The 25542-nt window shown below is 52.9% G+C and overlaps 1 protein-coding gene across 1 annotated transcript in view; it reads left to right on the top strand.

Annotated features, from left to right (window-relative positions):
• Window positions 1-7660: 7660 nt before the first annotated feature.
• Window positions 7661-25542, top strand: part of NOS2 (nitric oxide synthase 2) — a 32978-nt gene continuing 15096 nt past the window's right edge. The window contains exons 1-11 of the mRNA XM_026517685.4: window positions 7661-7767; window positions 10923-11007; window positions 11800-11922; window positions 13396-13544; window positions 17088-17250; window positions 18016-18107; window positions 19071-19212; window positions 19305-19444; window positions 20795-20969; window positions 21074-21175; window positions 24489-24683. Coding sequence (XP_026373470.3) covers window positions 7661-7767; window positions 10923-11007; window positions 11800-11922; window positions 13396-13544; window positions 17088-17250; window positions 18016-18107; window positions 19071-19212; window positions 19305-19444; window positions 20795-20969; window positions 21074-21175; window positions 24489-24683 — 1473 coding nt within the window. The remainder of the gene's footprint in view (window positions 7768-10922; window positions 11008-11799; window positions 11923-13395; window positions 13545-17087; window positions 17251-18015; window positions 18108-19070; window positions 19213-19304; window positions 19445-20794; window positions 20970-21073; window positions 21176-24488; window positions 24684-25542) is intronic.

Below are 25542 nucleotides of genomic sequence, written 5' to 3'. Positions count from 1 at the left end.
TGACGTGGCTGCCTCAATGCTCAGGCTGGTAACGAGAGCAGAACGCAAAGGAACAGGGGAACAAAGAGCTCCCGCTCTCTGCCTGCACCAGGCCCTCCGGAGGCCCTTTGCTCCGTACCACTCAGTGCTCAGCTAATGCTTCCCAAGGGCCCACTCTACGCCAATCAGTAGGTGTTTGGGATATTGGCTGGTGAGGACGGCCTGGTCCTACCCCCAAGGACTCATAATTTAGTGGGGAGACTGTCAAAGGATCTGGGTTCCATCCTGACTCTGCCACAGATGCCCCTGAGACTCCAGGTGCCTCGGTTTCCCTGCCTGTCCAAAGGGGAGGAATCACAGGCGGCAGGAGACACACAGGCAGCCGCACAGTTCTAAGCACCCCGCACTTCAGGGGGTCACGTAAAGGGGGGTCCTTGCACAGGCCAGCTGACAACAAGATGATGAGGACATGGAGACACTCCCAGGAGCTGCATCTGGGAGGGGTCCTCTTCATCGGGGCTGAGAGCATCTGACATGGAGCTGGGCACCCCACCTCAAGTGAAGGGCAAAGCATGCATGTCCTGGGGCTTCCCAGCCCACGCACGCACAGCCCAGCTGTCACGTGTTGGGCAGAGCACAGAACCGAAGAACTGCACTTCCTGCAGCAAAACCAACCAGCTGCTCTGATGCCAACTCGATGGGATTCTAGAGGATTCTATGAATGGCAAATAATAGTACCCATCTCATGAGATTGCTGAAGGGGTTAAAGGAATTAATACATATATTTGCTGCAAGAATAGCCAGAATAGGGGGGAGCAGTCAGGGGGAATAGGGGTTAGAGTGAGGCAAACTCCTAATCATCCCTGAAAACCCTGTCCTGGTGTCCTTTCCCCTGCGAACCTTCCCTGAACAATGTAGATTTCAGCTACTTCACCCATGCCATCCCTCTATCACTGCAAGCATCACACTGTACCAGAATTATCCATCATTCTTTTCTCCTAGATTTGCACTCTTTGAGCCCAAGGACTCAGGGTCTTCCCTCAGGCAGATTGGTTTCCCAGAACTGAACTGCCTAAAGCCTGAAAGAAGGGTGGCTTTGATATGCTGAAACTCATTGCAGTCTACTCCTATTTTCCATTCATTCATTCATTCATTCATTCGACAAAAATCTTTGAGCTTCTCTTCATGTCTTTTTTTGTGAGTCGGTTTATCTTACACAAACTCAATCCATTATGATGCTGCATTTAATTTGGGGTGGGCAGGAAGGAGATGGGCGGATGGCAACCGTTGGATGGACGGTGATATGTCAGGATGGTGAGATCGTGGTGAACGATTCGTACCATGCAGGAATACTGTATTTGAAGTACTATAATAAATGGACTCATAAAAAACGATAATTTTCCATAGAACAAGTTACAAAAGAATTTCCGTTATAAAGCAGGAATATTTCCTCTGTAGAAAATAATCCTACCTGCCGTCCTACCGTAGCTTACTTAGAGCTGAAGGGTGAGACATCAGCGGCACCAACATCTGGGTGGTCTCCCTGTGCCAGCGGCTCTCCTTCCCCTCCCCAAACCGCAAGCTGAGTATCTCAGTGACCCGTTTGGAACACTGGCATCATCCAGCATCACCGGACTTCTGTAACCTGGGCATTTTCCAGTATGTTCCATGCTGTCAGTACTCGCCAGCTTCCTGGACTCCTGCCACAAACTGGAAAACTAAGAGGCTGGACAGGAATTAACCAGAGAGCTCCCTGCTGAGGGAAAAAAGGACCCAGATGCTGAAAGCCAGGGGAATGTGGCTTAGCTAAATAAAACCCAGCTCCACGATGATTCCTTTATCAGACAGCCCCCCACCCCCACCCCTGGCTGACGAGCTGCCACCATGGACCTGGGACCAGGAAGCAGTGGGTTTGCTGAGGATGCCCCGCACGGAGTGATGTAATAGCAGCGCCAGGTCACCCACAGGCCAGGAGCCCCACTCATAAATTGGCTAACTGTCCACCCAGCCAGGGACACTCCCTTTGGAAACAACAAAAAGAGACCTTTATGCAAAACGGCTCCCTGGATGACCCGGGGTGGGTATAAATACATCTTAGCTGCCAGTGTGCTCATAACTTTGCAGTCAGTTGAGCCCGAAACTCTCTGGCCCCAGAGAACTCAGCGTCGCTGGTCTGCGACCTCTCAGTGAGAGGACCGGGCAGTCAGAGGTGGTTCCGAAGGCGTCCGGGTGCAAGTCCCCCCTGGGTGCTTGTCCGTCTTCCGCAGAGGCAGTGCCGCTGGCTGCGAGGTGAGTTGTCTTCATTTCTGGGGAAGCTACTGTTTCGAGAGGGTTTTGCTTCTTCCTGTTTGGGAAGGCCCTGAAAACTGTGGGAGTTTTCGTCCTACAGAGATAAACTGGCGGAAAGTCTAAGAAATGCCCACAAGAGGTTCAGCCATTTGAAAAGGGCATCTTGCTTAGATGTTTTTCCTGCAAAATTTGCTACATTTCAAGGAAAACCTTTTTGGTAAATTCAGATTAGAGAGCGCAGACGAATTCACTAAGAATCTCTACCCAGATTACCCTCTCCAGTCCTTATAATGGGCACCTCTCCCTTGGCAAACGAATTCTGTTAAGATGAATATTATTACGTCCATTTTACAGATGAAGAATAAATATGTTGATCCAGGTCATGGAACTAGTAGACCCAGGACTTGAACCCATCTGGGGGCCTCTAAGATTCTTCCATGGGCCACATCACACACTGCCTTGCAGGGGAGGGGGCTTTGCCATTGAGAAGGCATGCTGGGGGCAAGCCCAGACCAGACCTGGGCCTCCACTTTGGTGTCCCTTTCCCCCTTTTTTAAAGAATGTGGTCTCGAATGTTGAGGGTTGACTGCATTTTTTCACAAACAATCTCACAAACAAATATCGCTCTCCCCACCCCCGCTCCCCACCCCCATAATAAAGAGGGAGCAAACAGTAGGTTGACAGCAGTTGTAAAATCTTAAAGGAGGACAGCTACAACTTGAGTGTGCTCTCCAATGACAGGTGTAACATGACAGCTGCTAATTAGACTCCTGGGAATGACCTTGCAGGACCAGGCAAAGACATCCACATTTCAACACAAGTGGGATCCTCCCCACCTTGCCCCGGGTTAGGGGGACCCGCAGGTCCCATTAAGGAGGCTCAAAGCGTACGTGATTTGTCCTTGTTGAGCTATGGGGTTCAGTGTCTTTCCTTTAGATTGTTATGTGGCTCTGTAGAATTAAAACCTATGTCCGCGGACCCCCAAACCCAACCTCAAAATAGGAACAGGGGTTGCAAGCAGGGATGAAGCGGGTGTTTAAGACTGTTTATGTCAGCTTTTGTACTGATTCTGTAATAAACTAACCATATCGAGGAGGCTCGCAAACTTTTCCTAACCTTCTGACACCCTCTCCTTCCCCTTCGTCAGCCCCAGAGAGAAGAACCTCTGAGTTTAAATCCAGATAAGTGACCAGCTTTGCAAAGCCATAGCGATGGCCTGTCCCTGGCAACTCCTGTTCAAGGCCAAATCCTACCGGTTCGACTTGACCGAGGAAACAGACATCAACAACAATGTGGGGAAAGCCAGCCAGGCCCCCTCCAGGTAAGCTCTGGCCTGCCGCCACCTGCCGCTTGTCTCCCCTGGGCTCCCATTCCCTGCTCTGTGTCGCCAACTCAGAATTCCTCTCCCTGGCTCTGGCTTCTCACTGGAAATCTGTTCTCGCCGGTGGCTTCTTGGACGTCCCTGTTGGAATTTAGCACAGCCACTGTTTAGTGGACACCTCGTTACGCCTGATACCATGTGAAGAAAGAAGGGACGTGGCGGAGTCCTGCCCCTCCAGGATTCTGGAGTCTCTGGGGGAAGAAGATAGGAAGGGATATGGAATATCTGACTTGAGAATGGGAGGCAATGGACCTCAGTGGTTAGAACCAGGGCGGCCTCCTGGCTGACATTCATTCTGATTCACTGGTGTGTGTGCCTCGGGAATGGTGTGAGATTTTGAACATCAGCCTGGTGCAGAGTACCAGGGTGTTAGGCAAATGGTATCCAAGGCTTGTGCTGGGCTGCACGAGCTGGCCCTGCGATGTCTCTCACCAGCTGCGTGACCTAGGGCAAGTGAACCTCTCTAATGCTCAGACGTGGTATGAGGACACCTGGGGGACCCACCTCATAGCACGTTGAGGAGGAGCTAGAATGTGCATAGCAAGCACTTAGCAGAGTGCCTATACATAGCATAACTCAATTACTCTTAGGGTCTCTTGTCGTTGCCCGGGCGCCCTGAGTTACTGAGTAACTCCGTGCCGAGGTTATACAGGGTACTTCACCTGCATTGCGTCTCACCTGAGCCCCGCAGCGGCTCTGTGAAGTGTGAGTTATTGTCTCATTTTACAGATGAGGAAATAGAAACTCTTAGAGGGCAGTGACTTCCCCAGGTCACATGACTCGTTATTGATTTCCCATCCACGCCCCCACCTCACCCCAGAGAAGCTTTCCGTGGACTCTGGTGGGCAGCACGGCCACCTTGAGCGCACCTGCCGGAGGCCACAGAAAAGCAGCAAGGTTAAGAGCATGGACTTGGAGATAAGCAGGTGGCTTTGCCACTTATTAGCCTTGTGACCTTTGGCAAGTCCCCTAGCCGCTGAACATCGATTTCCTCATTTGCAAGAAGGGGGTAGGAATGGCTATTTCCTGGGGTCATGGTAAGAATTAAATGAGTTTTCACATGTAAACAACTTCGCCCCGTGCCTGGCAGAGAGGAAATGCTCGATAAAGGGCATCGGTGGCAGCTGTCACTGCCCTTGCTGAGGGAAGCTAGCCCAGGGCTGAGCCGTGTTAAACAGGGTCCCCTCTAAGGGCTTCCCAGAAGTCAGGTGGGCTCGGTGGACTTGAAGAGAGGGTAGAGCGTGGGGTGGGGGGGTGAAGACAAGTAGCTGGAACTGAAGGAGGGCGTGTTGGAAACCAGGCAGCCTGAGCTGTGGTGACCAAGAGACTGAGAGGTGAGAGCGCAGGGCTGGAGAACCTCTAGGTGTCCTCCTGGCGCTTCACACTCAAATGCCGCAGCTGACAGCAGCTTCCTCACTCCTCCTAGGATCTCAGGAGGTCACCAAATCATGCGTCCTTTCTGTTCTTCACCTCCCGGCTGCAGCCCCTCTCACTGCCTCTGACCTCTCTTACTCCAACTTGACCTCTGGCAAGCCATGCTCCTACTCTAGAGTCTGCAGTGGCTCCCCATGGCCTGTCACCACACTGAGGCTTGACTGTGGTGTTCTGTATGATTGCCCCTCCCAGACAGGGGTGGGGGCATCCCGCCTGCCCAGTTCCCCAGTGCCCGTACACGGCACATTCCTCCCTCCGCTCACCCAGACCCACTCGACCCACCCCACCCCCCATCTTGAGATCATCCTGAATCCCCCTCCTCTCCTAGCCCCCGCAGTGTGGCCTATAGCTTTGAGGCCTGAATCCCATACTTCTGATAATACTGACAGTTATTCCTGACTTGCGGTTTGGACCATTCAGGAAACCTGAGACTGTGGGTCGACTTGGAGCAAACTAGCCGACTCATCTTCTTAAGCTGGGTGAGCTGGTGGGAGGGCTCTCACAGGTATTAGAGGCGATGGAGAGAAACTATCCCACATTAATTCATTTATCCCTCCTAACAGTTCGTGAGAAAGGAGTTTTTGTCATCCTCTTACCGTAGCCATGAGGACACTGGAGCCTAGAAGATTTAAGTAATTTTTAAGATCTCACAGTTGGCAAATGACAGAGCCAGGAGCCAACCCAACAGTCTGGCTCATAATCACCACACCGAGCTGCCACTTCGTGGTCCTGGGCATGTCCAAGTCCATGAACGATTATTCGCCAAGGGCTACTCACCTGGCACGGGCTGGGGGTTTTGGAGATGGCCGTGAGACCTTTCTGTTTAGCAATTAAACAAACAATAAGTTGAGTCATTTACTAACTGCCTACACAGCAGCTAAAAATACCAAGGCTTATAAAGTTCTTATTATGGTGTCAGTGTTGAGGCAGGAACTGTTATTACCCTTACTTTACAAGGTTGAGTGACTTACTTACTCAAGGTCGGCATCTGGGAAGTGGTAGAGCTGAGGTTTGCACCAAGTCCAAAATCATAACCTCTAGGCTCAGCGGGCTCTCCCTGAGGGCCTACTATGGGCTGAGAAAGGGACCAAGAAAAGAGACAGAGCTCCTGCTGTCAGGGAGGAAGTGGATGGGGGAAACAGTGCCTTCCTCTGCTTCTGGCAGGAGTCTAGGCAGAATGGGATGTTAAAAGAGCTTTCTATATTGACGCAAAGGTGGGGCAGGCAGAGAGACAGACATGAAGTTAGAGGACGGCACGGGTGCACCAGAATCTCTTCTGTAGAGACGGCAGGGGGCCTGGCCCTGGCGGAAGTGTGGGGAGGAGTGGGGTGGGAGAAGGCTTTGGGGAGGAGGAAGGCCCAGCTGGACCGCTATCATACAGGGAGGGGAGGGGTGGGGTGGGGTGGAGAGGATGTTCCTGGAAGAGGAAGTAGCATTACAAAGGGGATTTTATCCTGAAGGCAATGGAGCCAATTAATATATTCTGATTTTAAAAAGGAATTTTAGAATCTGTTCAGATGTAATAAGACTAAGAACCTATTATATGTGACTCATGATTCTCTATTTTATGTAAACAAATGATTAGGAAGTGAGCATGGGCTGTGTGTGTGTGTGTGTGTGTGTGTGTGTGTGTGTTAGAGACAAAGGCAGCTGTAGGAACATCCAGGTGAAGATGTAAGGCGTTCTGAACAAAGTTGAGCTGAGGTTTGCTAGCTGGGCTGCAATTGGCTCAGAATAAACAGATACTCTCTTTCATTCCACTTTACCTTGGGTTTGGGATTAAATAGACTGGAGTACATACAGGAGGCCCCCCGTACTCTGAGGTTGAAGTCACCCGGCTTTCAGTGTTCGGAGCAACTCACAGAAGTAGTAAAGTCAGGAGGCACTGTGCTTTCAGGCAGCAAGGACCAGGACCCAGGAGCACACCATGCCTCCCACTGAAAGTCACCCCCAACCCTGCGCTTCCTTTGGCTTCCTTCCTGGAATCACACAGAATACCAGAAGAGAATTAGTACATCTTGGAGGCAGCCCTGTGAGATAAGAGAGCTTGAGCTGTGGCCTGGGGGGCTGCTCTGTGGTCTCGGGCAAGAGCCTTAACTTCTCTGCCCCCCCCCCCCCCCCCCCCCCGCTGCCTTCTCAATCAAGAGGAAACAATACAGAACTGCCTTCTGGACTGGACTTAGTAAGGGATGGAGGTCATAACAGGAAAGTTTGCTTTCTACACTCAAAGCGCCATATGGTGGGAATCATCATGATAAACTGCTGTTATTTCACGAGGAATAAATAAGGCCGAGGCCGGCCGCGCAGCCCGTGATCTTGGTCCGTAGAGAGTCCAGGGGCGCCCCAAAGGCCGACCTTCCTGCGGACGCCGAGGGGTGTAGAGGGCCTGGGGACACGGCCCGGAAAGCGGAGGGGCGGGGCGACCGTCCGGCCCCGGGCCGGGCGCAGGGTGAAGCCCGGGGTGGCGGCTCCCCGGCTCGCTCCGCCCCGAGGCGGGGGCTGCGGGGTCCCGCGGCGATAAAGGGGCCCGGGCGGCGCGGGCTGGGGCGCCCTGGGAGCTGCGCCCGCGCCGGGGCCATGCGCGAGGGGCTGGGGGCTGCGTGCGAGGCCGCCCGGCCCCGGCTCTGCCGGCTCCTCCGCAGGATCCTGCGGCCGCAGCCCGCGTGCGGCCCCCGCCGAGCCAGGTACTCCCGCCGGGCCGGGTCCGCCCTGGGAGGGAGGCGGGCGGCTCCGCGCCGGCACCGGGCTCGAACCCGGGCGCGCGGCTCTGACCCGCTGCGATCCTCGGTTTTCCGTCAAACTGTGAGGGTTGGAACGTTCTCGCCGTAGGATTCCGATGAGGATTTACTTAAATCAAGTGTTTTCCTCGTTTAGAACGCATCAGAGGTTGCAGTTCGGTAGCCACAGACGACCCACAGAAGCCCCGCGTGCTCCCAGGAGAGGCGTCTAGGCGGGCAGGAGTATGAACTGTGGATGTTTTAGCATTTGGGAACTTTCCGGATGTTTCAGCCCTGGGGCTGCTGCACGCTTAGGACAGACAGAATTAAGAGAGCAAAGAGGTTTTTGTTTTACTAATTAGACCCATTTCCCAGAGCGCCCCCCTCCCCGTGTATGCAGTGGCGGTGGTCAGGAGTGGAAAATGCAAGGGCCGTCAGGACCCCCGTTACCCCAGACAAGCCGCATGCTGCATCTCCGACCTCAGCCGTCCTCAGTCACTCTGAGGCTTGTGGGCAGTTACTGGGTCTAGGCACCGCACTGCAGCACTCTTTCCGATGGCAGGTTCTTAAGGGTCCGCTGCTCCCGTGGAGGACCAAACGGGGCTGAGCAGAGCTGTGGGTTGAGCCAGATGCAGGAGCATCTGGAGAGACCGCGCTGTAACTGGGCGACAAGCATCCGGATCGTTAGTATGCTCACCCGGCTTCCAGCTACCCGGTCTCCCAGCAGCTAGCCCAAAGAAATTAGTCACCTGGGGAGAACCGGGACTGTGCCTAGCTTTGTTTCTTCGTTTTCCAAATTAAAAACAAAACAAAACAAAAAAAACGATTCCTAATGATGAAGGAATGCATAGTCGTAGTAAAAGTTGGAAAATGCAGAAACCTATAAAGGAAAAATCAGATCACCCATGCTGTCATTATTTACTGCTAGTCACTGTTAATATTTACTGGCATCTCCCCCAGGTACACGCGCGCACACACACACACAGCATCAGACCATGTACGCAGTTTGAGGCATTATAATAGTGGAGAAACTGGATAGAACCTAACTGTGCAGCCACAGGCAATGGGATCAGGCGGACTGTGGACCCTCTGTGGAGTGGATTTTCAGGTAGCTTTTTAATATTTGGGAGTAGTAGTTACGTGAAGTGTGCGAAGACAGCATTTCTCCATCTAAACGTTGGTGGACCAGTACGCTTCTCAAATTCTCCAGTCCTGTGGCCACAAGGAAGCAAAAGGAAGCAAGAACAAGAAGGATGGAGGTGGGGGTGGGGGTGATGGCAAAAGATCCAGACGAGCTGTGGGGCATTGCCTCACTGAGGACCCCAGCCTCAAGGCATCTTCCGATTTAAGGAGCCCGGGACGATCGCTCAGCCATGGCTTACCTGTTCTGACTGTACAGACGACCCTATTTGGGCTTTTATCTGGTGGGGCCCCCAGTCTGGACCAGCATGGTGATGGCAGCGGGTCACATGGAAGGCCTTTTACACGGCTTTTGAATCACTCCATTCGGGTAGAAGTTGCTTTCTGATACGTACATTCTCTTAAAGAGACACTATCTCTTTAACGTTATAAATCATATACTGCTACTATCTGATGTATGTAGTTAATTATATAACGTTCATGTAAATATAGTCATTACTTTTTCCAATAACTAAAGTAATACATGCTCATTCTTCACATTCCAACACATTACAAATATGTATAAAGTAGAAAATGAGAGGGCGCCTGGGTGGCTCCGTCGGTTAAGCGTCTGCCTGTGGCTCAGGTCATGATCCCAGGGTCCAGGGATTGAGCCCCACATTGGGCTCCCTGCTCGGCGGGCAGCCTGCTTCTCCCTCTGCCTGCCACTCTCCCTGCTTGTGCTTGCATTCTCTAACAAGAAAAAAAAAAAGTGGAAAATAAGAGACCTTTATACTACTTTCTGACTTCCTTTCCCCTTGGACGTGTGCACACACGCACGCCCACCGCAGAAAATAGCCAGAAGAACACGGAATGCAACAAGATTTGATACTGGCGGGCCCCTGTCGTGTGATTCATGAGGAGGAGGCATGTGTGGGGTGTGACTGTTGGGGGGTGCTCACATGTAAAGGACCTAGAGAGGTCACACGCCTTCTCTTCTCTGTAGCATTTGCCAGGAGAACAAATCTGGATCTCCAAACCAGAGGCAGTGGTTTCTAAGCGATTTCAGACTACTAGGGCTTTTTCGTCTTCCGAGGACAGGCAATTTTTTGTCATTTTAAGGGGTGCCTGAGTGGCGCAGGTGGTTAAACGTCTGCCTTCGGCTCAGGTCATGATCTCAGGGTCCTGGGATCGAGCCCTGCTCCCCCTGCTTGTGCTCGCTCTCTCTCTGTCAAATAAATAAATAAAATCTTTTAAAAATAAAATAAAATAAATAGAAGCAACATATTTTTTAAAAGAGTCCTTGACTTCCAGATATCCTTACTGAGATATATCTGAATGACATGATGTTTCAGATTTGCTTTGAAATGATAGCAAATGTTAAGAGAGTGGAGTTCAAACAAGATTGGCAATTGGGTGGGGTTGAATGGGGGGGGGAAGGGCCCATGGAGATTTATTACAGCATTCTTTCTACTGGTGTATGCTTAACATTTACTGTAAATAATAGCAATTTATTTTTTAAATAATTTAGAATAAATAAATAAACCAAGGTAAATCAGGGGCTTTACATAAAAAAGCCCAAGTCCCTCCAAACAAGTGGGTAGTGGGCACTGCTGCTGGCCTGGGAAGGCGGGGTTGAAGGAGCCATTCTCTGGGCACTCAGTCTCATCCCACATTTGTACTTGGCTTTGGAGGGGGTACCTTCCCAGAGTTTCTGTGGGTCACCATTTGGGCAGTTAGCTTTGGCTTAGCTCCCCGCTTTGTAGGGGGGAAGGCAAGAGAAGGGGAGGAGGAGGGTGATGATGGTGGGGAGATTGGGTCTGCCCGGCTGGCTCCCGCACTACATGCACACATCCTCCTTGACTGGCAGCTGTGAGATTCACTCCCACTCAGTTCCCCCATCCATCAAATGAGGGCTTGTTGGGGGGGTGGGGGGAGAGGGGCTCCAAGATCCCTCTCTGCCCTCAGATATTCTATCTCATGCTGGCTGTTTCCTTTTACAGTCTAGTGACACAGGATGACCCCAAGTGTCACAGCCTCGGCAAGCACCGGAATGAGTCCCCCCAGTCGCTCACAGGGACAGTAAAGGTCAGTGAGTCACTGGTGTGGGAAGCCCCTTCCTCCCTCACCCAGGCAGATGCAGGCTGAGCAGCCTGGTGGAGGCTGGGGTCTGGGCAGTGAGTGGGGACCCCCAGGGGCACACGTAGGGATGAGGAAGGGCCTTGGGAGAGTGGGATGATCCATGGTGAGCAGGAGTAGTGGACCCATGGTGCTATGGCCCCTGGATGGCTTGCCGGTGAGGGCCGACAGGCACAGATGAAAGGCGGCCATTCATGGAACCAAGGGTGGGACACCACAACCTAATCCCAGACTCAGCAGCTGAGCCCCAGTCCCAGCCCCCAGCCTCTAGCCCACCGGTTCCGTCTTTCCTAAGAGCTTTGGACCTCAGCGTTCCAGAGAGGTGGGCAGAGAAATGGGTGGGAGGTGGGAGAGAAGATGGTTTCCATATTCTTAAATAACTCCAGGGAAGGCAGTGGTATAGTCTTCCTTGTCCTCATTTCTGTCTCTGCAGTACTGGCTGTGACAGTAGTCTCCCTTGCATCTAACCTCAGTCCCTCCTGTTGCAATTCCACTGAGGGAGCATTTGGCAGGGTCTTGAGTGAGGAGAGAAGCCTGGCCCGTGGCCCAGGCACCTGGAGCTCTTAGCAGGCACTGGTCCAGGTGGCCAGGCTGCCGGGAAAGGAGGAGGGATACAGACCCACATCCTGACCTGGCTCTCCGCCCATGGCCCCCCACCCCACGCCAAAGTAGGGCCCAGGGGAGACATGTGGAGCTCTAGGTGGAGGCATTCGTAAATCCTTGGTGTTTTCCCCCTCTTAGACGTCTCCAGAATCCCTGATCAAGCTGGATTCACCCCCATCGGCCTGCCCGCGGCATGTGAGGATCAAAAACTGGGGCAGTGGAATGACCTTCCAAGACACACTTCACCATAAGGCCAAAGGGGTGAGAAGTCTGGGCCTCAGGGCGAACCACCTTTGTCCCAAGCTGGAGAAGCCATTCGGGCCTTTAGTACAGCACATGGATATCCCCCGGGCAAAGCAATTATCTGCTGGGCACTGTGTGCTGGGAACAGAGGCCTGTGGTCCACACAAATGACAGAAGGACACAGACGATGCCAAGCCCCCTGGCAGTTCCCTGATGGATGCTGGACGGTCTAGGAGATGGGATAAAGGATTACAGGAAGAAATTCCGTCTCTTTTAGAGAGACAGCATAGTAAGAGGGAGAATTATTTTTTCTTTTTTTTCTTTTTTTTTCTTTAAGATTTTATATATTTATTTGACAGAGAGAGAGAGCACGCGTGAGCGCACAAGCAGGGGGAGCAGCAGAGGGAGAGGGAGAAACAGATGCCCCATTGACACGGAGCCCCACGCAGGGCTCGATCCCAGGACCCTGGGATCATGACCTGAGCTGAAGGCAGATGCTTAACTGACTGAGCCACCCAGGCACCCCCAGAGAGAATTTTCTTTATTTTTTTTTAAAGATTTTATTTATTTATTCGACAGAGATAGAGACAGCCAGCGAGAGAGGGAACACAAGCAGGGGGAGTGGGAGAGGAAGAAGCAGGCTCATAGCGGAAGAGCCTGATGTGGGGCTCGATCCCATAACGCCGGGATCACGCCCTGAGCTGAAGGCAGACGCTCAACCACTGTGCCACCCGGGCGCCCCCAGAGAGAATTTTCTAACAGAACTGCCCAAAGCTGGGCTGAGCTACATCAGGAGATAGTGAGCTCCCTGTCACTAGAAGGATTCAAGTGCTATTTGGTAGGGAGATTAGAGAGGAGCTCAGACAGCCAGTAGGTAGTTGGAGTAAGTGTCCTTCAAGGCTCCTTCTCCTAAGTGTCTTATTCTAACTAGAGAATGCATTCTGATTGTGAAGTAGAAAGGAACTGAAAATTTCAAGACCATGAAAGCAGGATTTCCCATACCTTCCAGAAATTACCACAGTTAACATTTGGGTGTACTTCCTTCCAGCATTTTTTCTGTGCCATTCTCTGACTTTAGGATTTATATTCTCTCCTTTCGGTTCATTTTGGCTGAATACCGAAAGTGTGTTCCCAGGAGCCACATCAGCCTCTTTAAATGAGAAGGTAGTTGAGATATTCCCAGGGATCGAGCTGTTGACTTGGCCCTGGGTCTGAGTTGGTCCAGAGAGTAGAGACCGAGCCCAAGGTTCTGGGAATAACCCCAGCTCACACCCACTTGGGTCAGCCAGTAGAGGAAAGGAGATGTGGGTGGTGAGAAAGCTTGGTGGACCCCAAGGAAGAGGTGCCATAAGGGTGGAGAGGGGCAGCAGGAAGCTGGAGCAGTGGGAGTGGAAGGAGGTGGCCAGGAGAGCTGGCCCGGAAGAAGAACCCCTGTCAACACCTTCCTGAGGGGCCAAGCAGCTCCCTCACTCCCTGCCTCTCTCTTCCCAGGATATCGCTTGCAAGTCCAAGTCTTGTCTGGGAGCCATCATGAACCCCAAAAGTTTGACCAGAGGACCCAGGGACAAGCCTACCCCCCCAGACGAGCTTCTGCCTCAAGCTATTGAATTTGTCAACCAATATTATGGTTCCTTCAAAGAGTAAGTCTCACTTGGGCTGGATCGCTGTGGCCCCCTTTCCCCAAGCTCTCCTGTGTGCCGTCTTTTCCCTCTGACCCCAGGCCCTTTCCCTTCCCAGATTCACAGTGGAGTCAGGGCTCAAGCACAGTTTTCCAAGGGGAAAGACCCCAGAGTAGGTTCTCATAATCGTAAGCAAAAGAGGCATAGTAGTAGTGGTTAGAAGTGTGGGTCAGGAGTGTAGCTGTTGGACTTTGAATCCTGGCGACGCCAGTAACCAGCCCTGTGTCCCTGGGGCATCTGCTCACCCGCTCTGCCGGTCAGCTTCCTCATCTGTAAAAATGGGCTGAGAATAGAACCCAGCTTAGAGCAGGGTCTTGGCACCAAGTAACCTTGACAATGAGCTGATATGCACCCTTTTATTATGACATGATTGAGAGAGAAAGGACTTTCAGGACCACCCGGTCAAACCCTCCTCCACCAGGTGTGAAGAGGGAAGCCCAGTCCCAGCTAGAATCCATGCCGCCTGACTGGGAGGGGGCAGGTCGTGCTCTTTGCACTGAACTCTGTGAGGTCCTGTATTCCTGGGTTTCATAAAATATATGATTATTAATGTAAGCCCATTTATAACTTTAAAATAAAAATACACAAAGGGATTGTAAGACAGAATGGCTGAGGGAATGGATTTGCTGTTTTACGGGCTGGGAGGGGAGTGTGGCCTTTATGGTGTCGGCCATGCAGCTCTTCGCTGCACGAAGTAAATCACAGAAGTGCCCCTGGCACCCCCATGGCGGAAAGAGCGGCTCCTGGTGATAATACGTCCCCTCTACTATGACCCTGTGATGTCCGAGTGGGAAAGGGCTTTGAGTCTATGCAAAGGGCCCTTATCTGCCAGGGCCTCCGATTTCAGCCCTGGCTGTGGGTAGAGTCACCTGGGGACTTTGCAAAATGCTGATGCCGGGGTACCCTGGGCCAAGGACATCAGGATCTCAAGAAGTGTGGAGGGGGCAGAGCTCTGTGGTCTCTAAACGCTCCTCCGGTGACTCTCACATAAAGCTGGGTTGAGTAACCTGTTGGGGGTTGGCTGCCGTGTGTGCCGTGTACCCACGACCCCTGTAGAGTGCTTTGTGGCTAGGAGGTTCAGGGTCCTTGGGCTGTCAGCTCTGCTGATGACTAATGAGCCTTAGGGTCTAGGAATTCTCCTGATGGGCCTCACTGGGCCACTGTATCAACACTACATTCAGTGGGTGCTGAGTGTGTGCTCAGCACAACTCTATGACAGGAGAATCATTACGATCCTCCCCATTTTACAAACTGTAGGAACTTGCCACTTTATAGGAACTGAAGCCCACGGATGAAATAATTTGCTTCAAGTCAGACATTTGGGAGCCCCACAGCTGGGATTTGAACCCAAGCAGTTTGGCACTAGAGCTCCTGCTTTTAACCTGTGTTCTAGCATCCAGCTCTTTGACCTCGAAGGTTCCAAGTTCATGCTGGACCTGGAAGGTCCTGCTGGCGTTTGGAAGGCGTTGGGAGGGTGTTAGCCCCGGGAAGCAACCAGTGGCTGTTCAGACCCACTTGTTTCTCACAGAGGGAAGGTCCTTTCTCGGTCCCAAGTCTATACCTTGAACCCGTCAAGAGGTCCTGGAGGATGTGAGTGACAAACGGCAGTCCATCCCCACGGTCACACTAGCAGCCAGAGCTGCAGACAGCTGGCGGGTTCGGTCTTTAGCGAACGAAGGATTGTACAGTAGGAAACTGTAACTTGCTGAATGTTCTGTTCAGATCCGTTCACCGATGCCAAAAGCTACACTCTCTTTTTCAGCACTGATAGGCATCAAAGCACCTGTAATGCCTTCGAAATGAGACTGTATGAAAACAGTGGTAAAATACAAAACTCTAAAGGAATTGGGGGAAAATGTAAAAAATAATCCTCCCCACATAGTCTCCTATTAACACCAGGGAGTGAGCTCAGGGTATCCGTGTTCTGGTGACTGCTACGGTCTCCGGGCTCAGACGCAGCGCGGGCAGTCCTGCTGGAAGCTCTGTGTGGGGCGGGAGGGCTCCCAGTGTGGCAGTCTCAACCTCACCCAGCAGGTCCGTATGCCCAGGGTGTCCTTGCAGATAGAGCCCCACATGTTTTGTCTCTGAGCTTTTTTCTTTAATCAAGAAAGAGTTGTCAAGACACTCTTCATCCACAGAAAGGCCATTCTGTTCTGAGTTGTCCACTCTCCTTAATCAGGACTTCATTCCTGAAATAGTTTTGTTTGTTGCCATTTCAATTTGTCTTTGGTGTTGATTGGAAATTTCAAGGTTGCTCTATGCGTGTGTGTGTGTGTGTGTGTGTGTGTGTGTGTTTCAAAGCCTTTCTGACTGAACCCCTCCCTGGAGGATATTTTTGCAGCCTGGGAGGGGTGAGGGGGAACAGTTTAGAAATCTCCCCTGAGGGGCGCCTGTGTGGCACAGCGGTTGAGCGTCTGCCTTCGGCTCAGGGCGTGATCCCGGCGTTATGGGATCGAACCCCACATCAGGCTCTTCCACTATGAGCCTGCTTCTTCCTCTCCCACTCCCCCTGCTTGTGTTCCCTCTCTCGCTGGCTGTCTCTATCTCTGTCGAATAAATAAATAAAATCTTAAAAAAAAAAAAAAAAAGAAATCTCCCCTGGGAGTCCTGGCTGAGCAGGGCAGAGGTTGAGAAACAGCACCCTCCAGGGGGCCCTGCGAGGTCAAGTCACCCTGTGGAGGGCTCCTTCCTGAGTAGGCCCTGGGGCCCTGCAGGCTGGGCCCTGAGCACCCATCCCAGCTCAGAGAAGCGTGGGCAGGCCCTCAACATCTCTGCACTTGCCATCCCCCCTAGGGTGGAGGGTGGAAGGTGAAGAGTTGGGGCTTGGCATCAGGCCACCTGAAGCTGAGTCCTGCCTGCTCTTTGTCATACTTACGCTCCTGGGCTGGTACGTACCCTGCCAGAGCCTTCATATCCCAGACTAGAAAACGGACATAAAAAAGCCTCCCTCACAGACTCAGTGAGACCCTGACTGTGAGTGGCTTCGCCCAGTACCTGGCTCAGAAAGAGTACTCAGTACACAGGAGCTGGCATGGGAGGGACTGCTCATTTCAGGACCATGGGATGTTGGCCAGGAGGCAGGACGTGGTTGTGGCTTGACTTGGGGTACGTCTCGGTCTTGCGAGTGTCTGAGGATTGCACTCCGTGCTGATTCTTGCCAAGCTGAGATGAAATGATTGGAGAAAAAGCACCTGGAAACAAGGGTGCCCCCAGGATCAGGACCAGCAACGTCACTGGCAGGAGCTAGCGGAGAGATGAAAATGTGGGCTCCCTGTTCAAACATGCTGAAGAATTTCAAGACAGGAACAGCAGAGCATTAAGCCAAGAAGCCTGGGGCCCTTCTGAGCTCGGGCCAGGGTCCCACACCTGGGAAGCTGGCCCCTCTCTGTGAAGGACATCTTGCCCTCCTGGTAGCCTAGCTCAGTTCCTGCTTCTGTGCATTGAATGAATCCCCATCTAAGGCCATCTCGTTGTTGATCTTCCTGCTGTCTTCCTGTCCCCCAGGGCAAAAATAGAGGAACATCTGGCCAGGGTGGAAGCGGTAACAAAGGAGATAGAAACAACAGGAACCTATCAGCTGACGGGGGATGAGCTCATCTTCGCCACCAAGCAGGCCTGGCGCAACGCTCCCCGCTGCATCGGGAGGATCCAGTGGTCCAACCTGCAGGTGGCCTTCCTCAGTCCCGAGCAGGGGAGGAAATGGGGAGGCGGGAAGGCTCTGAGCAGACGGCTCTGAGCAGCCGGGGCGGGACTCCCCGGTTCTCTCTGCATGTTCGTGAACGTGAGATGGGGGCTCATAGGGCTCTCCCCGGATGTCTAGACTCTGATTTCAGCACAAGATTTCTAGCGGGTCTGTTCTCTCACACTAAACACAGAAATAAAACCGAATGACCAGTTGAGACCCTGGTGCCGCAAGAGAGGACTGTTTGAATTCTTGGCGCCTAGGAGACACTGTCTTTATCCTCGCCTCCTAGGCGGCTTTACCTCGGGGTAAATGCTGTATAATATGGAAATTGCGTGGACAGGGAAATTGATGAGAAATGCCAGTGAAACCAACACAGGCTGAAAGAAAATGTGACGGGAGCCCCGTGTAAAATGTGCTGATGTTGTGGAGGCACCAGGCGAGGGCTCTGCGAGTTCCCATTCACATGCTCGGAGGTCAGGTTTTCTTGGGATTTAGGTTTTCATAAGGTCTTCCGAGAGGGGTTGCCTGGGCTCCCCCAGGAGAGCAGGAGAAAGGCTGGACAGGGCAGCCCTGAGACAGGAGGTGTAGACGCAGAGAAGAGAAGAGAACGCTCTCCTCTGCTTGGTGTTTGGGTGGTGGGGAGCATTTGGGCCACGTCCTCAGTTCCTCATAACTCAGCTTCTGATCAACCCTGGGACCTCTGTCCTCACAGTCTTTGATGGTCTGGGCTGGGTGGGCTGTGTGCAGGTCTTCGACGCCCGGAGCTGTTCCACTGCCAAGGAAATGTTCGAGCACATCTGCAGACACCTGCGGTATGCCACCAACAACGGCAACATCAGGTGAGTGCACCTTTCCCTGGGGCTGCAGCTGGGGCCCACCCTGCCCCCGAGTCTGAGCCAAAGAATGCAGATGGGTTTAGGGGAAGCTTCTCCAGGAGAAGCCGGGGAGAAAGAGAAAGGAGAAAGACACAGGCGTCTTCGGCAAGTCTCCATGAGCTTAGCCCCTCTTCCTAGCCCATGTCTTCGGTTTCCTTCTGACTTGGAACCATTTGGAGGGGATGGGAGATCTTAAAGAAGCAATGTCTTCATTGCTTAAGGTCAGGCTCCCCACCTTTTAGAAGGGAGGAGAGGTTGGTTTTGCAGCTCAAGGCTCCAGTGTGTCATTCTTCTTAGAACCGGGAGAGTCACTGCTCATCACTGCTCACCCGCCCCCACAACCTTACCTTCTCCTACCCACCACCAAAGAGGTCAAGGCTGATAGGACTGAACAGCCCATTCAGTCGTTCATTCATTCTTCTGTTCAGCAAACAGTCAGCGCCCATATAATGGGGACCCAACCCATGACTAGGCATGGCAGTGGGGTGGGGGCAATGCAGAGGTGACTAAGACCTAGGACCCTGCTCCAGCCCACTGTGAACCTATGCCTGGCACTAGACAAGCATCCGCTAACTGGGCTGCACGAGAGAAAGGTGCAGTGAGGGAAAAGGCTGGGAAAGCTAACCCTACCGGAGGGATAGAGACTATCCTGGAGGGGGGTGGCCCCTGAATTTGTCTTGAAGGAAAGGGAGGCACCGGAAGGAGATGAAAGAGAAAGAGGGTATGTCAGGGAGGGGGGCAGGTTACACTGAGGCCAGTGAGAGCCTGGCGTGTTGTGTGGTGTTGCTGTAGGGGTTCGGTTCAGCTAGCTCAGATGCAGAGGGTGAGGGAACGGGAAGACAGGAGGCGGAGGGGGACTGGGGGAGGCTGGCTGGGAGCCCCCACCGAAGCCGAGGAGTACATGGCACTGTCCTTGTCTTGGAGAAGGTCGGCCATCACCGTGTTCCCCCAGCGGAGCGATGGGAAGCATGACTTCCGGGTCTGGAACGCTCAGCTCATTCGGTATGCCGGCTACCAGATGCCTGATGGCACCATCCTGGGGGACCCCGCCAGCGTGGAGTTTACCCAGGTACGGGATCCAGCTGTGCTGGCTGGCAGAGTGGAGCCAGAGGGGTCAGGGGCCTGGGTCCGGAGACTCATTTGGGCCCGTCTTGCCCCCAGCTGTGCATCGACCTGGGCTGGAAGCCCAAGTACAGTCGCTTCGACGTGGTGCCCCTGGTGCTGCAGGCGGATGGCCAAGATCCGGAGTTCTTCGAAATCCCACCTGACCTTGTGCTCGAGGTGCCCATGGAACATCCCAAGTAAGCAGGCGGGGGGTGCGGGGGTGTGTGTTAACATGCACGCTACATCCCCGCCTTGGGGAGAGCTCAGTCCTCAGGCCCCTCTTGCCCCCAAAGCCCAGCCAGCAGCAGGCAGTGTCCAGAAGGGCTGGCTCTCAAGGCTTGCCTTGGTGACGCTTGTGCGGCAACCCCAGACTTGGGTCTCGGGCCTCAGACTTAGGAGGATATGTTGATGATGAGGGGGAAGCAGAGGCTTAGACAGATGGGGCCCTAGGAACTTGGAAAGCAGTGACCTTGGGAGAAAAGCCCTCAAAAGCCTCTAACGTTCTCACACTGAGCAGTCCAGTCCCCTTGTCTTCCTGCCAACTCTCTCAGCAACCCCTCTTCTGACTGTGGTGCAAGTATAGGGCCATAGGGACTTCTGGAGCTCCTCTGGTTCAGCTCCTGCTCTGGGCAGCAATCATCATCACAAAAATATTTCCATATATTGAGACTCACTGAGTAGCAGGCATTGAGCTGGACTCTTCTTTTTATCCCTTGCATACACTGAACTCAATCCTACCTCAGGGCCTTTGCACTTGCTGTTCCTTCTGCCTGACATGCTTTTTCCTCAGAAACTTAAAGGATTCATTTCTTCTTGACAGCAAGGTATTTCCTGAACGTCGTCCCCTTGGAGAAACCTATCCTGAACACTCAATCTAGAGCAGACACTCTCCCTCTGTCTACCACATCATCTTTTTGTTATTTTTCTATTCATCTGTTTACTTGCTTATAGTCTAAAGTCTAGACTCTAGTCAGTAAGCTCCTTGAGAATAGGGATCTTGCCTTTCTTGTTCAGCTATTTACCCCTCACACCTAGAAGGGTACCTGGCACATAGTAGGTGCTCAATTATAAATATTTCTGGAATAAATGAATTTATAAATGAGCAATACCATTATCTTTATAGTAAACCCATGAGTTTGGTACTAGTATCTCTATTTTACTGGTGGGGTTACTGAGGCTCAGAGAGGCTAACTCACATCCCAAGGCCACAGAGCTGGTAAGCGGTAAGGCAGAACTTGAACCTGGGCTTTCTGACACTGAAGTCCTTAACCCCTATGCTATGTTCTCTGCATTTAGCATGGTGCCTGTCACATACGTGTTGCTTACCATACATTTGCATGAACGAGTGGGTAAAGGAATGCATAATTAATGAATGATGCCTACTGTGCCCCATTCACCTCTCCAGCTTGGACAAATTTCGAGAACAGCATTTGGGAAGGAGTTTTCTTGGTTGGCTCTTTTTCTGAAGCCTTTTTTGTCGGGGCTGGGGGGGTGAGGATGGGCAAAAGCACAGGCCCCAGTAACTACTGGCTCTTCCTCCCTGCCAGGTACGAGTGGTTCAGTGAGCTCCAGCTGAAGTGGTATGCCCTGCCTGCAGTGGCCAACATGCTGCTTGAGGTGGGCGGCCTCGAGTTCCCGGGGTGCCCCTTCAACGGCTGGTACATGGGCACGGAGATCGGGGTCCGGGACTTCTGTGACGTTCAGCGTTACAACATTCTGGAGGTAATGGGGCCCGTCTGGCGGGGCTGGCTGCAGAGTGGGTCTGTCATGGGCGGGGTGGGGGGCAGTCCTGAGGACCAACTCACCCCATCACTCTGCCTCTGCAGGAAGTGGGCAGAAGGATGGGCCTGGAAACGCACAAGCTGGCCTCACTCTGGAAGGACCGGGCTGTCGTTGAGATCAATGTCGCTGTGCTCCACAGTTTCCAGGTACGTCGTGTTTTGTGGGTCTGGAGACTTTCTGGTCAGAAGGTTATGTGGTCCAACCATTCATCTCATGCTTGGTTCTCCCCTGACAGTGTTGTCCATTTTTTCATGCATCACACCAGTATTGAGCACCTAGTTTGTACTCAGCGCTGGGGATGTAGACAGATAAGCCCTCCTCCTCACTCTGGGTCTTCTAGTGTAAACTTGAATGCTTCTAGCAACAGGCAACTCCTTACCTTTCAAGACGTGTCCATCCCCGAGCTTGAGCACTGAATCCTATTCCCCCTCCATTTTTCAAAGACTTTACTCCTGAAAATCCCACCCCCCCTTCTTCTGTCTCATCAGTGTCTTCCTCTCTGCTGGGTCATTTTCAGCAGTGACCGATAGGCTGTCATGTTTCCCATCTCCAAAAAAGAAACGGTCAGCTAACCCAGTAAGTCCCCAGCTACTGCCGTGTTTTCCTGCTTCCCTTTGCAGCTAACCCGATGCAAGATCTCCTACATCTCCTAGTCCTCCAGCCACTCCAGTCAGACTTCTGTCCTCTAACACTCTTCCGGTCACTCTGGAATTCTTGCTGTTTTCCAAACTCACCAAGATAGTTGCCACCTCAGGGCCTTTGCACTTGCTTTTCTCCTCTGCCTAGAACACCCTTCCCACAAATCATCCCATGACCCCCTACTTCCCTTCATCCAGGTCTCTGTTGTCTCCTCCTTAGAGTCGCTCTTCCTGACCACACCATGGAAGATGGCACCCTTACCCACCCCCATCCCATCGCTCTCTCTTCTTCAACTCTGTCTTTATTTTTCTTCATTACTCGTGCTGGCTCCTGACATTACGTAGTATATCTACTTCCTGTCTTTCTGTTAGGGCCGGGCCTGTCCCTTTTGTTCACTACTCTGTCTCTAGAGGGTGGAAGAATGGCTATCGGAGGTACTGGAAAAAATATGTACTGAATGAATGAATGAGAGCCCATGTCCACACGAGCAGGGGCTGCTCTCGCTTCCCTCCTCTGGGCGAATGTATCCACCCTGAGGGCCCACACCCGGGTTAGTGCTTGGGTGGGACTGAGCCTTCCGGTCTGTCCACTGCTCTTACTCATATGAATGCTCCCCTTCCTTTTGGGAAGGGGGCAGAGGATGCGTGAAGATAGTACTTTAGAGGCTAAGACTGTCTCCCCAAAGCTAGCAGGTGCCTTGGAAGCCCGACCACTAGGAAGACAGTCCTTTATTCATTCAGCAAAATAGAGTGAACATTTTGCGTGTGCCGGGCACTAGGCTTGGCCAAGGATATGAGTGGTGAACAAAATAGACAAAACCCCTTTCCTCGCGGAGTGGAGCAGGGAGTTGACATTAAACATCCAGTAAATATTTACAATCACACAGTTTCCCAGGGCTGGTCACCCCATAGACAGGTCAAGCTTTGCTTGATGTTCTTGGAGGGTGGGGGGAGGGGGGCACTGAGGGGGTACAGGAAGAGCCCCCAGGGGCTGGCCCAGCTCAGAAGGACCCCGTGCCCGTGGACCACACATCCTGACTCCTAGGGGCTCTGTGCACCAGCCCTGTCACTGCAGGGTGCAGAAATGTCCCGGAAAATCTGCTGGTCTTCGGCTGTGTTCTGATCGTGGCTGACCACACCCCGCGCTGCTAGAGAGTCTCCGGCACTTCCTCATCCCCCTCCTTCACGATAAATGTCCTCATCTGTAAAAACGGGAATAAATAGGAGGACCTCCCTCACTAGGTTATTGTAAGAATTCAGTGAAAATGTATGCAGAACACTTGGCCGTGCTGGCCGACCCCTAGCGAACCTTCAGTGGGCCTTAGTTTTATTGGTCTTATTATTCATTATTACCATCATCAGCCTCTGAGCTTACAGCCGGTGTAGCACGGGGTGGGGGGGGGGGGGCGCTGGTACACGGGTAAGACTTCAGAGACCCGTTGAGCCCTCCATCAGCGGGTTCCTTTCATGCCTCTGGCTGTGACTTGGGCAGCGTCCTCCTCCAGCAATGCCCATGCCCTGCCTAACTCATGCCCATCTCTTAGGACTTGCTTCTGCTTATGGGGTGCCTGGGTAGCTCAATTGGTTAAGTGTCTGCCTTCGGCTCAGGTCATGATTCCAGGGTCCTGGGATTGAGTCCCACATTGGGATCCCTGCTCAGTGGAGAGCCTGCTTCTCCCTCTCCCTCTGCATGCTGCTCTCCCTGCTTGTGCCCTTTCTCTCTCTCTGTCAAATAAATAAATAAAATCTTAACAAAAAAAGACTTGCCTCCACTTAGAAGCAGCTTCTGGAATCCCCTCCTTCTCCTCCAGGCCTGTGTATGAGCTCAGCCCTGTCTGTCCCCCAGTAGCCCCTGCGCTCTCCTCTGTTATATCTCGCAGCAGACCACGTGGATGGCCAGCTTCCTCCGCCTCCCCCCTTAGGATATAATCTAATGCAGAAAAGGGGCCCCATGTTCCCCTCTGTCATGCCCGTGCCTGCTGCGCTGCCTGGCAGGTAGAAGCAAGGATGGCGGCTCACACTTGTTGTGCCCGTTCTTGCTTTACTTACGTTAAGTTACTGCAGCCTTTCAGCAGCCTCATGCTGTAGAAACTCTTCTTACCCCCATCTTCCAGATGAGGATGCCGAGGCTCAGTGAGGCTCAGCAGCTAATAGCTCAAGGTCGCATGGCCAATAAGAGGCCACGGTGTGAATCATGACAGGAAACAAATGTCTCTGGACTGGATGAGTCGCCCCAGGCAGTGAGGGGTGTGGCTGCCTCTGTTGGATCATTCCGGGAAGGCTCAGACCCCTTGGCTTCTAATTTTCGGATGTGCGACATTGTGGTGACTTGTCTTCCGTACGCTACGGTTCCCCCCCAACACTCAGTCCTCTCCAGAGATGTCCGGTTCCTTCTTGGCCAAGAGAGCCACATTCTCGGAGAAGTGACTCCTGGAACTCTCTACTAACAAGTGGCAAGAAGGCTCTGGGGTTGGATTTATCAGCATCCAGAGGGAGCCATTCGTTGGGAGCTGGGGGAGACTTGTAGGTGTGGCCTGGGAAGCTGACACTGCCCCTAGAGGGCCGAGGGGGTCCCGCCAGGTGCCCCGTGGGCTTACCATGGCTATGATGATTTCTGGGGCTCCTTTGGAGGCTCCGAAAGTGCCTTCTACTTGGGTATTTACTTCTAGCAGCAAGGAGGTGGCCAGGGCAATGGCTGTCCCATTTTAGTGATTGCCCGGCCTTTCCGCAGTCCATCTTGGGAGCCCCGCAGCCGACAGACCACACTCCTGACTCCCCCATCCCTCGCCTCAACCCCCCTCTTTGCCTCCTTCTAATTCAGAAGCGGAATGTGAGCATCATGGACCACCACTCAGCTGCAGAGTCGTTCATGAAGTACATGCAGAACGAGTACCGTTCCCGAGGGGGCTGCCCGGCCGACTGGATTTGGCTGGTCCCCCCGATTTCTGGGAGCATCACTCCTGTGTTCCACCAGGAGATGCTAAACTATGTCCTGTCCCCTTTCTACTACTACCAGGTAAGGGAGGGCTTTCCTCTCCTCTCTGTCTTGGGACTCGGGTGGAAAGAGGGTGTGCGTGCTCACTCGTGCGGGACCCACAGGGAGGGTCGGGGACACACAGACCCCTGCTTTTCAGGCTGCGCTCACGGACGCTGAGCAGCGTCTGTCCGTTCCCACAGAGAGTGAGACTTCAGGAAAGACCTTCTATTCTACCATCAGGGGCCCATTGCTCTGCTGGGGCTTCCGCTTCTGAGGCTGACCACCATTTCCCCCACCTGTAAATGGTCAGAGCCCGCGATGGTGAAGAGCTTGGCACCCGGTCAGACACGCCTGCAGGCGCCTCTGCCGCCTCCTAGCTGTGGGATCTTGGGTGGGCCTTTCAACCGCGGGAGCCCCGCTGCCCTCATCTCTAAAGGCGACGGGTATTAGCTCTGCAGTAGGAGGTCGTGTGGATCCCACGCACTGGCGCCCAACCCCGACTCACTCTATCACCGTCACCTGTTGAAACCAGTTCGTTTTGTCTGAAAAAAGACTTTGGTTTGATTTGGGGAAGAGCTTTCTTACTTTCAGATGCTAATAGCAGATCAGGGTGACTGATTGCTGGGGACGTTAGTACCGTTGTGGTCACACCTCCTTTTCCTCTCAAAGGAGGTGCCCAGTTTGGCCTCGGCATCATGTGACCTGCCTAGTGATTAGACGCTAAAGACAAAGTGAAGTGGGGCTCTTCCTTCTGGGGGGACACTAATGGAGAATAAGCCAGTGGACCCTCCCCCGGCGTGTGTAGGCTGTAAGCTGGCCACTGGAGCTGCAGCTCGGAGGGAGACAGAGCCCCAGTCCTCTCCAGTGCGGCATTCGGGGACCCCCGCCTCACAAAGGG

The sequence above is a fragment of the Ursus arctos genome, unplaced genomic scaffold (assembly GCF_023065955.2).
Source record: "Ursus arctos isolate Adak ecotype North America unplaced genomic scaffold, UrsArc2.0 scaffold_24, whole genome shotgun sequence".
In the NCBI taxonomy this organism is placed as follows: Eukaryota; Metazoa; Chordata; class Mammalia; order Carnivora; family Ursidae; genus Ursus; species Ursus arctos.
The sequence above is the reverse complement of the archived record's forward strand: the minus strand, read 5'-3'. Positions and strand labels throughout refer to the sequence as shown.